The sequence below is a fragment of the Phasianus colchicus genome, chromosome Z, assembly GCF_987193195.1.
Source record: "Phasianus colchicus chromosome Z, bPhaCol1.hap1.1, whole genome shotgun sequence".
Lineage (NCBI taxonomy): Eukaryota > Metazoa > Chordata > Aves > Galliformes > Phasianidae > Phasianus > Phasianus colchicus.
In genome coordinates, this window is record NC_143476.1 from 54842569 (window position 1) to 54856680 (window position 14112).

At 37.4% G+C, this 14112-nt stretch overlaps 1 protein-coding gene across 2 annotated transcripts in view; it reads right to left on the reverse strand.

Annotated features, from left to right (window-relative positions):
• Positions 1-14112, reverse strand: part of PCSK5 (proprotein convertase subtilisin/kexin type 5) — a 263646-nt gene that overhangs the window by 233176 nt on the left and 16358 nt on the right. For both annotated transcript variants that reach the window (XM_090130933.1, XM_090130932.1), the window contains exon 2: positions 2511-2615. In XM_090130933.1, the coding sequence (XP_089987059.1) occupies positions 2511-2615 (105 nt within the window). The remainder of the gene's footprint in view (positions 1-2510; positions 2616-14112) is intronic.

Sequence of the window (14112 nt, forward strand, 5' to 3'; positions counted from 1 at the left end):
CTTAGTGTATCATTACTTCACCACTAGTGCAAACCCAGAGGTTTTTTTCATTCCTTCCCTTGGAAATGCTCAATTAGTTTGATTCCAGAAGAGAGTCTGCCAGCAATAAACTCATCTATTCCAGATCTGAATTAGAGCTTCATGATACTTTTCAGTTATGCATCGGCTCTGTCTGTCTTCTCCATTCCGTTTCATTCCTGTCCCTTTGTTTCAAAAATAACCAAAATAACATTACTGAGCAAACTCCATGGAGCTAAAAAAGGCTCTCAATTCATTGCATGGTGCTTTCAGTGACCCCTGCCAAAGGCCAAGCACACATATCACATCAGCTGGAGAGACCAGAATCCTCCGTAGTAGTGCTTAGCTTAGCTTTGACAAACAGTACTAATCTTTGTCCTGACACTGACTACTCTATGCTTTTCTAAAAACATGTAGAAAACACCATTCAATTATACCCAAGAATAGAAAAGGAGATAGTTATGTTTTAAATTTTCTACATGATGATATATGTTATGAACATCAAAACCTCACTAATACACTTCTTCTTAAATGTGTGGTTTCACCTCCGAGTGACAACCTACAGTATTTCTAGGCAAAGATGTGTATGATAGCAGTCAAAATCATGTTACACTGCACATCCTTTATCTTTTCATCTAAATGCAAAGTAATGTTCATTTAATGCTGAGACAATTGACAAAATGTGTAATATACACACCTTCTGTTTATGTTCCCTGTTGGACATATTCATACAGTTTATAATAGTGTCAAGATTCCTTTCTAGAAGAAAGATCAAGCCAAAGATCATCAAATCAATTCATTAAATGAAATCTGTAACAGCAGCATTTTACATTACCTGTATATATTACCAGTATATCCTATATACCTTTTTATCTTCCCTCTTATGGCCAGACAGTGAAATCAAACACAATCCACATAAGTAGTAAGAAAAGCCAAATATCAAAATGCTTCCACTACTACAGGTAACTCAAACAAGGAATTTCCCCTCAATAAAAATTCCATCATTTGAAATTTCATAAAGCAGCAAATTAGTGACTCACATCTAAAGCAAGCACAGAGCAAGCAATTGTGTGTACATATTACACGGAGAGGATTTTAAGCATTAAGTAAACTATCATTAAATGATTTGGAAAGTACACAAACGATAGTGTTTCCTTATTCACAAATACACATGCCATCTAATCTGCCGCAAATATTGGCATTAGATACAGTGACAATCATAAATATAATGGTGTACAATACCAGTCTTTTAACATTCTCAAAGCCATGTGATGTGCCTTTTTTAAGATTAAATATTTTGTTTTTAAAAGGTCCAGCTTATACAATATAATTGAATTTCCAGTCCACTTCAATAATCCTGAAATGTTATATGCACAAACTGGCTCTAGGTCTACAAATACATGTCCATATTTTGACATGTCTACAGCTGCACAATAATTTCCAAGCGCGAATTCAGTAGAGCAATGAAGAGGTGAATACCAAACATGTTACTAGATCATAGTATTAGACTGTCAGCTTCTTTTTGGATATAGAATCATTTACAGGGCTGACTACCCTGCACAGCCCTCAGTATTGCAGAGTTTTTTAGTATTGCAGTGATATTTAACAACAATTCAGGAACTGGACAGTAAAACTCCTGTACATGCGGCAGCACAGAATACAGCATATGGGACAAGATCTAAATGCTGATGCATGGAACATGCTGGAAAATGAATTATGGCTATATTTCTGTGCTGCTCTGTGCCACAGAATTCCTCTCAGTTTTGGCCACAGTAAACAGGGTCAGATGCCATTGGCACAGAGGGGTGTAAGAGCAAAAAGTTGTGGTGGTACATGCATGTGAACCTGTATGTATGTAAACCGCTGAATCTTTGGGATCATAGGAAACAGTATGGGCTGATGAAAATGTGAACATTTTCCCTTCCTTTTGCAGCATCACCTGTTTTGTAAGTGCAGTGCTGTTGGAAGGATGAGTCAGTCTTGGCACTCACAGGAACATATAAATACAGCAGTCAAACAGTCCTTTACTTTTATTATTTTTTAAATAAATCAAGCAGATCTTAAAATTATGATGGGAACTAATGAAAAAGACCACAGAAAAGATTTTTCTTATATTAACCCCTCATACTGAAGAAAAAGAGCAGGAAAAAAATGACAAACTTTCTTCTAAGCATTGACACCATCCTATATTGCTCATCTTCAAATTGGTTCATAGAGTTACATATGTACTTCTGCAAAAAGCAAAGCACAGTTTTAAGAAAATTCCTATACTGCTCCATGAATATACTGGCCATTATCATCCAAGAATAGCACACTCTTGATAGCATGGTATTGTCTTCACTACATTTTAATTGGAAGCAGAACCTTAGAAAACAGATTATATGTCAGTTCTTGTAATGCTATATACCATTCAGGTAAGCATCTCATGGTATGATATTTCATATAAAATATGCAAAAGCTTTTGCCTCCAACACATTGGTGGATATTCTTACCTTTGGTTCCATTGAAATGAAGCTGTGGGTACCTCTACTTGAGAGAACTGACCTTTTAATTGTTTTACTATGGTAAAAGTGGTAGTAATCCTTCAGTGTTCCAATCTGTAAGGGGAGAGATGAAAAAAGGAGAGGGAGATTTAATTTATGGAAAGCAGTTTTCTGTTTTTCATTTTTAAAGTCTATAAATTATGCAATTTCCTGCCATGCTGAAATGTTACTTGAACCCGGTGATCATCTTTCAAAAGAAGGACATATGATATGAAATGGATGGAGTGTCCTTGAGGCATTAACTGCATAACCAAAGATTATAATTGAGCTGCTTAGTCTGTCTGTATCTACCTTCTTAATGTTTAATTTATATGCAGTACTTAAAGTAATTCTGTATCAATCTATATCCAAACTGTCTTCAAATGGCAAGTATAAAAATCATCAAATGACTATACAGTCATTAAAAAGCATTCCGTCCAGTTTGCTTCAGTACTGTACTGTAAAATGCACTAAATTTGGTTATTTATAAAATTAACTTACAAAAAGCATGTTCACAGCATCAGACTATACAAACATGGACTCCTCCCTTGGCCAAAGGTGGTCAAGGAAGAAATAGAATAAAGAAAGGTGGAAATGTTAACCTCATAAGATAGAGACTAGTTTGAAGTATAAAATCAAATTAGGCAAGTTGCACATTTCACAGAAGTACAGTATTTCTTATTCATCCTGTCATCATACAGTAACAATACAAATGTTAAACAGAGACAGACTGCAAAATTTGAAAAAGAAATTTCCCCACTAGTCTCACCAACATAAAAAAAAAAAATCTTAACATGAAACTTTAGTTTCACAGACCTACAAACAAACATTCAGCACATGCATCACTCTGAAAGTACTGCCTCCTATTTATGCCCATGGAAACTACAATAGATACAAAGAGAGCAATAGCACAAGAACAAATTGCCACATACAACACAGTAGTTTTCAACATAGTCACCACCATTCTATGTGCTTTCACCAGCCATGAACAAGAGAACGCATGATGCACTCATAAATATCTGCACTGATGGAGATGACCACTGTTTCACAGCCATTACAATAACATCATTGGTATGAAAATGTTGCCCATCCAGACCAACTTTCACTGCACTCACATCCACTGCATGGTCCCTAGAAATGTTCAGCAAGCATTGATGAATGTCAGTGGGAGACATTTTTCTTGCATGGAGGAATGACACATCTAAGCTCCATACATGCTTCCATGTGAGACAACATTTTGTCATACTGCCCCTCTACTGCCATCTTCCAGGTGGCAAAAAATATAACAGAATATTGGTGAAAAGGTTCAATTTCCACTGTCACACCACCAATATCCACTTCCAATAATATGGGCCAAGATAATAAAATAGGAGGCATTATTTTAGGAGCAATTCTTATATTGAGGGAGAACATTTCATTAAGTTGTGAAATTTCACCTTCAATTGAACAACTTCGGCAAACTGTCTTGGTTTTACAAATGAACATCAAAAATGATTGAGCAACAAAGATCCCATATTTAAAATTTTTATCTGTAAGAATACAGAATGCAGAAAATTTGGTTATTTAACATTAAATGTTCAAGGAGCACTGGATACAAGCCACTGAACTCCAAAAATAAGCTTTTAGAGTGTTAGAAAACAAAAATCTTGAGAAAATCAAAGTAAAGCTAAGAAATACTGACAGATCTTTTTTGTTGCCACAAAGCACTTGTATATTTTATCTTAAAGATGTAAGTGGAACCAGGAATGAAAGGAGAATTTTTTACAAAAAGAAAAAAAAAAATCTATCTACCGTTCAAAGAGTCCATCTATGGAGAAAAATAGCATCACGGTCATACTCATCACTGTTCAGTTGATACAACAGTATCTCCCTTTCAGGAAGAATCTTTTATGTTTTGTTTAAGTACAGTATCAAAACATTCAGTTAAAACAAGTTGGTTTATCACAAATTAAATATGAATTGGTTTGACTAACCCTAAGTTAAATATACTAGCACTGGAATACTAATCTCCATGCTGTCTTCTGTCTAAAAAGGCAATTCAAGCTTAAGTGATGTCAATCTGTCCCACGGAAAAGTCTGGTCTCATATCTATCATAGGCACAACTGTGAATAAAGATTCTTAAAACATACATGTGGAAGCTTTCTCATGGACATCTCAAAGAGCTGAAGCATCCTAGGACTGCTGAGGTCACCCACACATCATTCACTGTGGACTACAGTCTGTTACTTGTGCCACAGCAGATAGAACTTCTCTGTCCACAGACCAGCATACTCCTCTGGTGACATAAGGAGTCACACAGCCCAAGTTGCAGAAGGTAAAGGTAGTGACTGGAAGAATGAAGAACCATTCACTACAGAAGACAATCAATTTCAAGACCATCTAAAGAAGCTGAATGTTCCTAAGTCCATGTGAACTGATAAGATACATTTGAGGGTCCTGAGGGAACTCGTGAATGGAGTTGCTAAGCCACTATCCACCATTTTTGAGTTGTGGCAGTCCAGTGAAGCCCTTACTGACTGGGAAAGGGGAAACAATCTCAGTTTTTACAAGCACAAAAAAGAAGGCCCCAGGGAACTACAGTCCAATTAGCCTCACCTCTACAACCAGCAAGACAGTAGATCCTCCTCAAAACAATGCTAAAGCATGATGAAAATAGAGAGGTGATTGATGACTGACAACACGGCTCCACTAAGGGCAAACTGTGCCTCACAAATGTGGAGTTACAGTGTTGTTGGAAAAGGGAAGATCAACTGAGGTCAGTTACCTGAACACAGACTGTATGACATCCTTGTCTCTAAATCGAGGAGACAAAGGTTTGACAGACAGACTGCTTGGTGGATAAGAAATAGGCTGGATGGTTGCACTCAGAAAGTTGTAGCCTATAGTTTGACATCTAAGTGGAGATCAGAGACAAGCAGCATTTCTCAGGGGTCAGTATTGGGACCAGCAGTCTGTAACATGACAGCTGAATCAAGTACAATCTCAAAAAATTTCATAGAATCATCACAGAACCATAGAATGGCTTGAGTTGAAAAGGCCCTAAGAGATCATCTAGTTTCAACCCCCTTGCTATCTGCAGAGTTGCCAACCACTAGACCAGGCTGCCCAGAGCCACATCTAGTCTTGCCTTGAATACCTCCAGGGATGCGGCACCCATAACCTTCTTGCGAAACCTGTTCCAGTGTCTCATCACCACCTATTTGTCATGGATATCAAAGCTGAGTAGTGCAGTTGACCTGCTGGAGGGAAGGGATGTCATTCACAGGGACCTTGACATGCTTCAGAGGTGGGCATGTGGGAATCTCATGAAGTTCAATAAGGCCGAGTAAAAGGCACTGCACAAATACAGGCTAGGCGATGAGTGGATTTAGAGAATGACTTAGTGGTGATGGTTGATATGAAGCTCAACATGATCCAGCAATGTGTGCTTTCAGCCCAGAAAGCCAACCATATCCAAAGCTGAATCAAAAGAATTGTGATCAGCACATTACTCCACTCTCATGGAACCCCAGCTGGAGTAACTGCATCCAGGTCTGGGGCCTACAGCATAAGAAAGACATAGAGCTGTTGGAGTGAGTGCAGAGGCCACAGGAATGATTGGAGGGCTGAAGCACCTCTCCTATGAAAACTGGCTGACACAGTTGGGTTTCTTTAGCCTGGAGAACAGAATGTTCTAGGAAGAATAATAGCAGAATTGCAGTACCTAAAGGAGGCCTACGAAAAAGCTGGGGCCTGCAAAAAAAATCTCTTTGTTAGGGAATGTAGTGATAGAACAAGGGATAGTGGCTTTAAACTAAAAGAGGGCAGATTAAAGTTAGATATAAGGAGAAATTCTCCACAGTGAGGGTGGTAAGGCACTGGAATATGTTGCCCAGAGAACTTGTAGATGCCCCAAATGCTGGAAGTGCACAAAGCCAGATGAATGAGGCTTTGAGTAATTTGGTCTATCGGACAGAGTCTCTGCTCAAGGCAGGAAGGCTGGAACTAGATAACACTTAAAGTCCCTTCAATCAAAACCATTCTATGATTTTGTGATTCTATGATTCTATTACACAGCCTCAGTCAGAACAAAAAAGCAGCTTTGATGCTGATTTTAGTCCTAAAGGAAATAATGGATATTCCTGTACGCAGTTGCTGCATCACTTGTGACCGTACTAACAAGGGTTTGTTCTCAGTTTAACAGCCTGTAGGACTCTGAACAACCCTTAGCATCAGGCCACGTATCTGAATCATTATTATCTGTATCAATTGCTGAAATTTGATGCCAGAGTTAGTACCAATATGGGTAACAGGCAAGTCAAAAGTCTCACAAGTCAAAAGTGGTCTGATGAGTCAATTCCTAAATGTTACTGGGACTCACTGACATAAGGCTGAGATACTAGCTGCTGGGAAGTGATGCTCCACAAACAGTGAGGTGCATATTCATTGTATCAGAATACTCTTGTAATGGGTACATATCTTTGCTGTCACCACCATGAATCACTACTATATGCACAGAATAGTATTTGTGCCTGTGTACAAGAACACACATTACTGAAGAGATATATCTCAAGTGGGTAATTGTATTTTATGACTGCACAAAACTGCATAAACAGAAACTTCCTGCATTTTAAGGAAAATAAATAACCTCTCATCTGCTTTCATCCTACACAGATCTCAACATCGCTTGTTCTGTGTGTTTTGTTTTACACTAGCTTGGAGAGTTGGGTTTGTTTGGTTTTTTTTTTTGAGGATAAACTGTAGCTCAAGGACATCCACCACAGCAAAAAGATGGTGTGCCTTTATTGTACTCCTACAACTTAGATATACTGTCCACTCAGAAGAGACTGAAGAAACATACAGGCTCTACATTCCAACAAAAGGACAAAAGTCTGTAGCTGTCTAACACTCAATGGCTGTACTCCGACACCTTGTACTTAAGAGACAGAACTAAACCCACTGAATTAAGCTTCAAAATTATAATGTAGTACCTTCCAAGCATGACCAATTCCCATATAATAGCAATTAATAATAATGACAATAATAATAATTAGAAAGGCAATATAATAGTAAGAGCTACAGCTTTAGTTTACAATTGTCAATGAAATAAAGAGATCTCTAACCTTTTAAATGGAATTTAATTCATACTCACTAACTGCCACTGACTCCCACAGTAAGGTAACACCAGTGTTATTAAAAATTTTATTGCCCTCTTTCCCCTTAATGGGAATTTACTTAGACCTTCCAAATCCTTGGACTACTTGGAGAATAGTTTAACTATGGAAATATAGCACAATAAAACTTATCATTATGGATGTTCTTGTTAAATTGTTTTTTATAATTTAACTACCAGGTCTTACAGGCACTCTCAGAGGAAAAGCAATGTAAAAACAGAAAGACCAGACTGCACAGCTAACCACTTTAGAGACTGATGGCAATTTAGCTGTTATATTCTTGGGAAATCTTTGTAATCTCCTTTTTGAGCTGGGAGACATGATCTCTTTAAAACGAGACTGAGGAACATTCCTGAGGAATTGCCAGGTGAAGAGCAAGGAGAATAGGTGACGGGGCAGGGGAGACCTACTCTCTTTATAAGTTATCTTTAATACTGAAAATTTTAAACGAATATCTACATAAATTTTAACAGTACTACGCTACGTTTATTCAAGGATAAAATAATTCATGGAAATAACTATCCTACAATATCACAGTGGAATCCCAGCAAGCCAAAGCATCCACACACACACATTAGTTTAACATTTAGTAGGCCTTATTTTCTTTTCCTAAGCTGAGAAAATGGATATATTGGAACAAGGACCAAGCTTTCTAGGCTTTGTCCTTGGATTGTATTTCTCCCATCTGCAATTTCATATTCTAAGGCAGTATTAAGAAAATTTAGGACATAATTGCTAAGTGAATTCATCTACATTCATATGTGAGTGTCCTCATAAACTCTGTGAGGAAACAGAAATGCTAAAGTTGTCATTTAAATATACCATGATCACCAAACTGACAGATATGAATAAGATCTGAGACTACAACTGAAACTTCCATGCAGCAGAATATGAACAGACAAGTTCTTCAAACTAATGGAAAGGAACAGAAGAGATACTTTCCCAACAATTTCTTATTTAGTGAAATATAGATGTTTCAGAGAAAAAATGAACACATTTCAGTCTGAGAAGGTTGAAAGAATATGTTGATATTACCTCTGATTTCTTCCTTGCATCACATGCCAGTGAAGCCAACAGAGTACCAAAAAGCATTTTAACAGAACAAAATATTGACACAGATTACAATACTGTTTACACTTCTTTGGTGCACATGGAAGGTGTGTGGCCACAGCTCCAACTTCTGGTTTCTCTTTTTTATCCACAGGTTAAAACAGGTTTACTGCTACTGAAGGAAACTTCTGTTTATTTTCCTTCTTTTGTCCCTACACACTTAAAAGTATCATATATTTCATAACCAGGGTTCTAATCACAACGTTCAGAGAGCTCTGCAAATGCTATTAGTTATTCATAGACCTATTCAAACTAAAACACTCATAAAAGGGCATGTTCACCCAAGGCCTGGAACTTGAACATGTGCTCCAAGCTGCAAAACTGTACATTGTTTTTCATTGTAGTTGTTTTCTCCTGTAAAATACTGCACTACAGCAACCACACTTTCCTAACCTCCTTCTCTCTTGCCCAGAATCCCACTGCTGAGACAGCACTGACAAATCTCCACCAAGCTGAGGGTGGAAGAAAAATTATCACAAATGCGGCTCAAAGCTGCTCTCCCCTCTGGCCTGCAGACTGAGGTGGGGGCTTTTATCTCAGAAATATAACCTCTAATTAATTTTTCTTTTTTTTTTTTTTCTTTCTTTCTTTTTTTTTTTTCTTTTCTTTTTTTCTTTCTTTTCTTTTTTTTTTTGTCACCAGAATAGTGAATTTAACTTATCATATGTGATGAAGAAGAAATAACGTCAAGGTTTGCCCACATATGTACACCACAGTGAGGTGGACAACTGGCTACCTTTCAATTCTGAACAATATAGGGCAATACAGAGCAATATATGAAATATTTTGGAGAGAGAAATATGGGCTCTCGGGAACTAACTCAACCTAGAAGCTAAAATTCCAACCCATAAGAAGAGATCTCTGTCCAGATATTTAAGCTGTTAGCTAGTCTCCATACAGGACTAATACCCTTACTATCCTGCATGAGTTGAAACATCTTCTTGAATACTAGCAAAAAGCAAGCAGAAGCCACCAACAGTGCTGAATACTATGGTCTTAACTTGAGCTGTAGAAGCAAGATAATACTACTCTGAGGTCAAGTATGAAGGACAAAAATAATCATACTGAGTTTCTGTATTAGAGATAATCCGTACATTACATGAATCTACTGGATGGGAGAAAATAAAGGGCACTTTCAGTGATTTCAAACTTTATGAACAAGAAGAGTTTCAAGTAGCATAAGAAGCAAGGTGATGTTGGTATGAGCACACATATCACCTCAGGCTCCACTCAGACTATGCTGAAAGCCTACTATGCTCCAGCTCTGTATGTGCTTGAGGTAGGAATAACCTGGGGAAATCACTTCAAAAGTAGTGCCTCCTACTTATATATATATATATATATATACAAGCACAATGACACAATTTTATAAAGCAAATTGTCAGATATAAAACAAAATTTTCAAAATACTCTGTGTATATACACTATGTTTTTTAACATAGTCATCACTGTGAGCTGTGCATTTTCACCAGCCACAAACAAGAGCCTGCACACCATGCTCATAAAAGTCTGCACCAGTAAAAGGGAACCACTGTCACTGTCGCCACAGCTGAAACACATCATCCACCACCTCACTGGGCTCATCCACCATTTGCTCTCCATCAACATTCAGTGAGTGTTGATGAATGGCAATGGGTGCCATTTTTTCCCCACGGAGGAATTCAGTGATGCACCTCTATCTACCTCATTTGCACTTCCATGGCAGACACCATTTTGTCACATTGTCCCTCTGCTGCCATCTGTTCCACAGCAACAACATGTAATGGAATATTGTCAGGAAAGTTCAACCTGTACCGCTATCCCACCAACATCCATGTCTGATGCCGTGAGACAACATAAAAAAGGAGGCGTTACTTCTGGAGAAGCCCTTCTAACTTGCCATTTTGTATTTGTGCTCTTCCCATGCTCCTTTTTATGTTCAGCCTGGCTGCAAAGGGAACTGCTACAGAGTGAACTGCTAAGCCTGAGAATTCATTCTGCCATTTCAAAGCAGTGACGCCCAGCTCAAACTGGACTTGACCTGATGTTTACCTCTCCTGTACTACGCCTCCTGCCTTCTGGAAACATTTTCAGGTCTCCAAGATGGAAGTTCAGATACAATGAAACACTAACCACCATCAACTCCATGAAAAAAAAAAAGCTACATAGTAATCAACTGTATCAACCGGTTTCTTACGATCTTCTTGCCTGCAAGACAGAAAAGTTCATCAAGAAAAAGGAGAATCCCTCCTGAATCATCAGCATGTGAACAACAAACAAAACTCAACACAGGCAAATAAACTAAACCACATAGCCATTATAACAGAAACATCATGTTTTCCATATAAATAAATCAAGTTGTATCTTTCCACAAGCTAGGGACGTACCAGGACTTTACCCTCTCCTTCTGTTCAAATGAGGAGAAAAATGCACAACCTCACTGAATTAACAGATGCCATTCTTGACTTCTGTGTTTCTCCTTTGTGTTTCTGCTACTCTTACTTTCCTGGGCATTTGCCTTGAACTAGAAAACTGCAGTTGAATCTCTAAACAGTCAATGTCAAAAATGAATACCAAAGCCACAAAAATAAAGTAGCTCTACATTATGTTCTTTTAGATAAGAAAGCTACTGCTCTTCCTTACATTCTGTTGCCACACTAAAACCTCCACTGGAAGAAACAAAATAAAGTAATGAGAGTGTTACTCCAAAAGTAATGACTCCTGTTTTATTATGACAGCTTGAGACACCAGAGGTGGATGTGGGTGGAATGGCAGCAGGTGTTGAGCCTTCCCAACAGTATTTCATTATATACTGTTGCTGTGTGACAGATGGCAGCAAAGGAGCAGTCTGACAGAACAGCATCTGACATGAAAGAGCATATGGAGCAAAGGTGTGTCACTGAATTCCTCCATGCAGAAAAAATGGAACCCACTGGCATTCATCAACACTTCATGAACACTTGTGGAGACCAAACACTGGATGTGTTCATAGTGAGGTGGTGGATGATGAGTTTCAGTAGTTGTGACAGTGACAGTGGGACATCTTCGCTGATGCAGATTTTTATGAGTGTGGCAAGCAGGCAGTGAAAATGGACAGCTAACAGTGGTGACTGTGTTGAATCCAGTACTCTGAAGTTAAGAATTTGCTCTAACAACTAGTGTCATTGTATTCTATGGATCTGTTGTTGTTTCCATGGAAAAAAACAAGAGGCATTACTTTCAGAGCAACTAACCTATTTTAACTTTTCAGCTGATTTGATTAGTAGCATTAAAAAACAACAACAAAAAACAAACAAACAAACAAAAAAAACCAAAACACAGTTCTATTTTAATTCCTGATATCATTCTAAACCCGTATCAAAGCTGAGTTTTATTCTAAGTCTTTTTGAAAATTTTAATATGAATTTGAGTCTTAATGCACATATTAGAAAGCTTTAACATTCCCACAGGGGGGGGGGAAACCTACTGTAGCCAAACATATTTGTACATTCCAGTGTGGATTACTGCTACAAAAATACTCAATTTTTAATAGGTTTTCTTTTCAAAGCTTTCTGTTGGGTTCTAGAATATAGCCTAAACATGTTTAAAGTATTAATTCTAAGGCAATTAAAATGTAACTCAAATTACAATTTAAATTTAAATGTATGTATGTCACTCCAAAAGTACTGCTGCCTTTTTAGTTCTATGGAAACTGCAAAATCCACCTCTGACATCATGGACCAACATAATAAAGTAGAAGACATTACTTTTCTTGCTGCCCCCACAGAATTTTAAATTATTTGTCTTACTCTAAAATATTTTTTACAATTCCAACATTCCATTTCTGTAAATAGAGAAATGTTCAACTCTAAATATATTTAGAAATACAGTTAGTAATGCCAAGCACAATAATTTTCCTCAGCAATGAGTAATTGATTAATAACTTCTCTGAATTTTGGGTACACTGCACAAAGCCCCATAAATCATACTTTCTGCATACAGGTTACTCTGTACAGCTGTATGATCAAATAAATAATGCCAAAAGAAATTTAGCTTTAGGGGATTTCAGTACTTCAATCATCTCTTGATAACCTTATTTAGCTTATTCCTGAGGGAAACAGAAAAGTAAAAAAACTTAAAAGACAAATAGCAATAAAAAATATTTTGCTTCATCAAAAAATAAATGTTTTGACTTGCACAACCAAGTTTTAGTACAGCTATCTTTGCAAGAATAGGAGAGTATCAAGTTATAGGAAGGTCGCAGGTCTCAGGAATTAATATGAGCACATAAAATAAGTTCTGATATTAAAAAGATAAAAATCAGAACAGTATCAATAACCTTATTCTAATATACGCTCAATCACACTAAGAATTACTGATTTAATCTACCCCCCTAAACAGGATGAAAAATCCTTCCAAAGAGGATTGTAGCAGCTTTTTTGGATTATACATTCATTCAAATCCTGTAGATTTTAGAACGAAGACTTTCCTGTCTTACCAACTGAGTTATGAAAGGAGAGAGTGGTTAGCCGATTTTCTTTAAAATAAAACTACTTACACATTTGATCACATTTAATTATAAACAATGCTACTACGCTACCACTAAAAGCAGAAAACTGTGCACCCTCTGATCCTTGCTGCACAATACCTCCTCCTGAGAGACAAGGAAACAAACATGTACCCTTAGTGTTAAGCAAAGAAAGAATAAGATGTAGTAGCTGATAGTTATCAGGACACTACGCTGATTGTTCAAATACTCCAAATCAGCAATATTTTCACTACAGTAGTTGCAACGTCAGTAAAGGTTTAATGCATCTCCTGTCTAGAACTGACCAAAAGGCTTTGACTGTAAGAATAATGTTCACATAAGTAGCTAAAAATTTATGAATGCAGAGCTCTGTTGTTTTTGCTTTTTGTTTTGCGAGAGTGGGATTGAATTGCATGTTTGGTCTTACAAGGGAGGTATTAGTCTAAAGGAGCTGGTGAGAGATGGGGAAGGAAGCCATTTCCACATCTATCATGAAATTTTACAATCCAAGTACAACTATCGGCTTTTAAAAATTGCAATCCTGGTGCCTCTGAGAGTTGTGCCTAAGGAGGCATCACAGCAACTGGCAAGTTCACGTCCCTATCAAATAAAGCAAAGCAAGGTTGCTCAGCAACCTGTGATCATTGGTTTTCAGTTCCAGGGCAACATTAAACATTTCATGAAAATTCTCAAAAGGAAATCAATTACTGACTCCTTTCCCATTAATCTTTTCTATTGTTTCTTTACAAAACACAAAGCAGTGCAATGTAAACTGATAGTTCATGCCCTTTTGTAAAGCCCAATGAGTCACTACCTCATTTC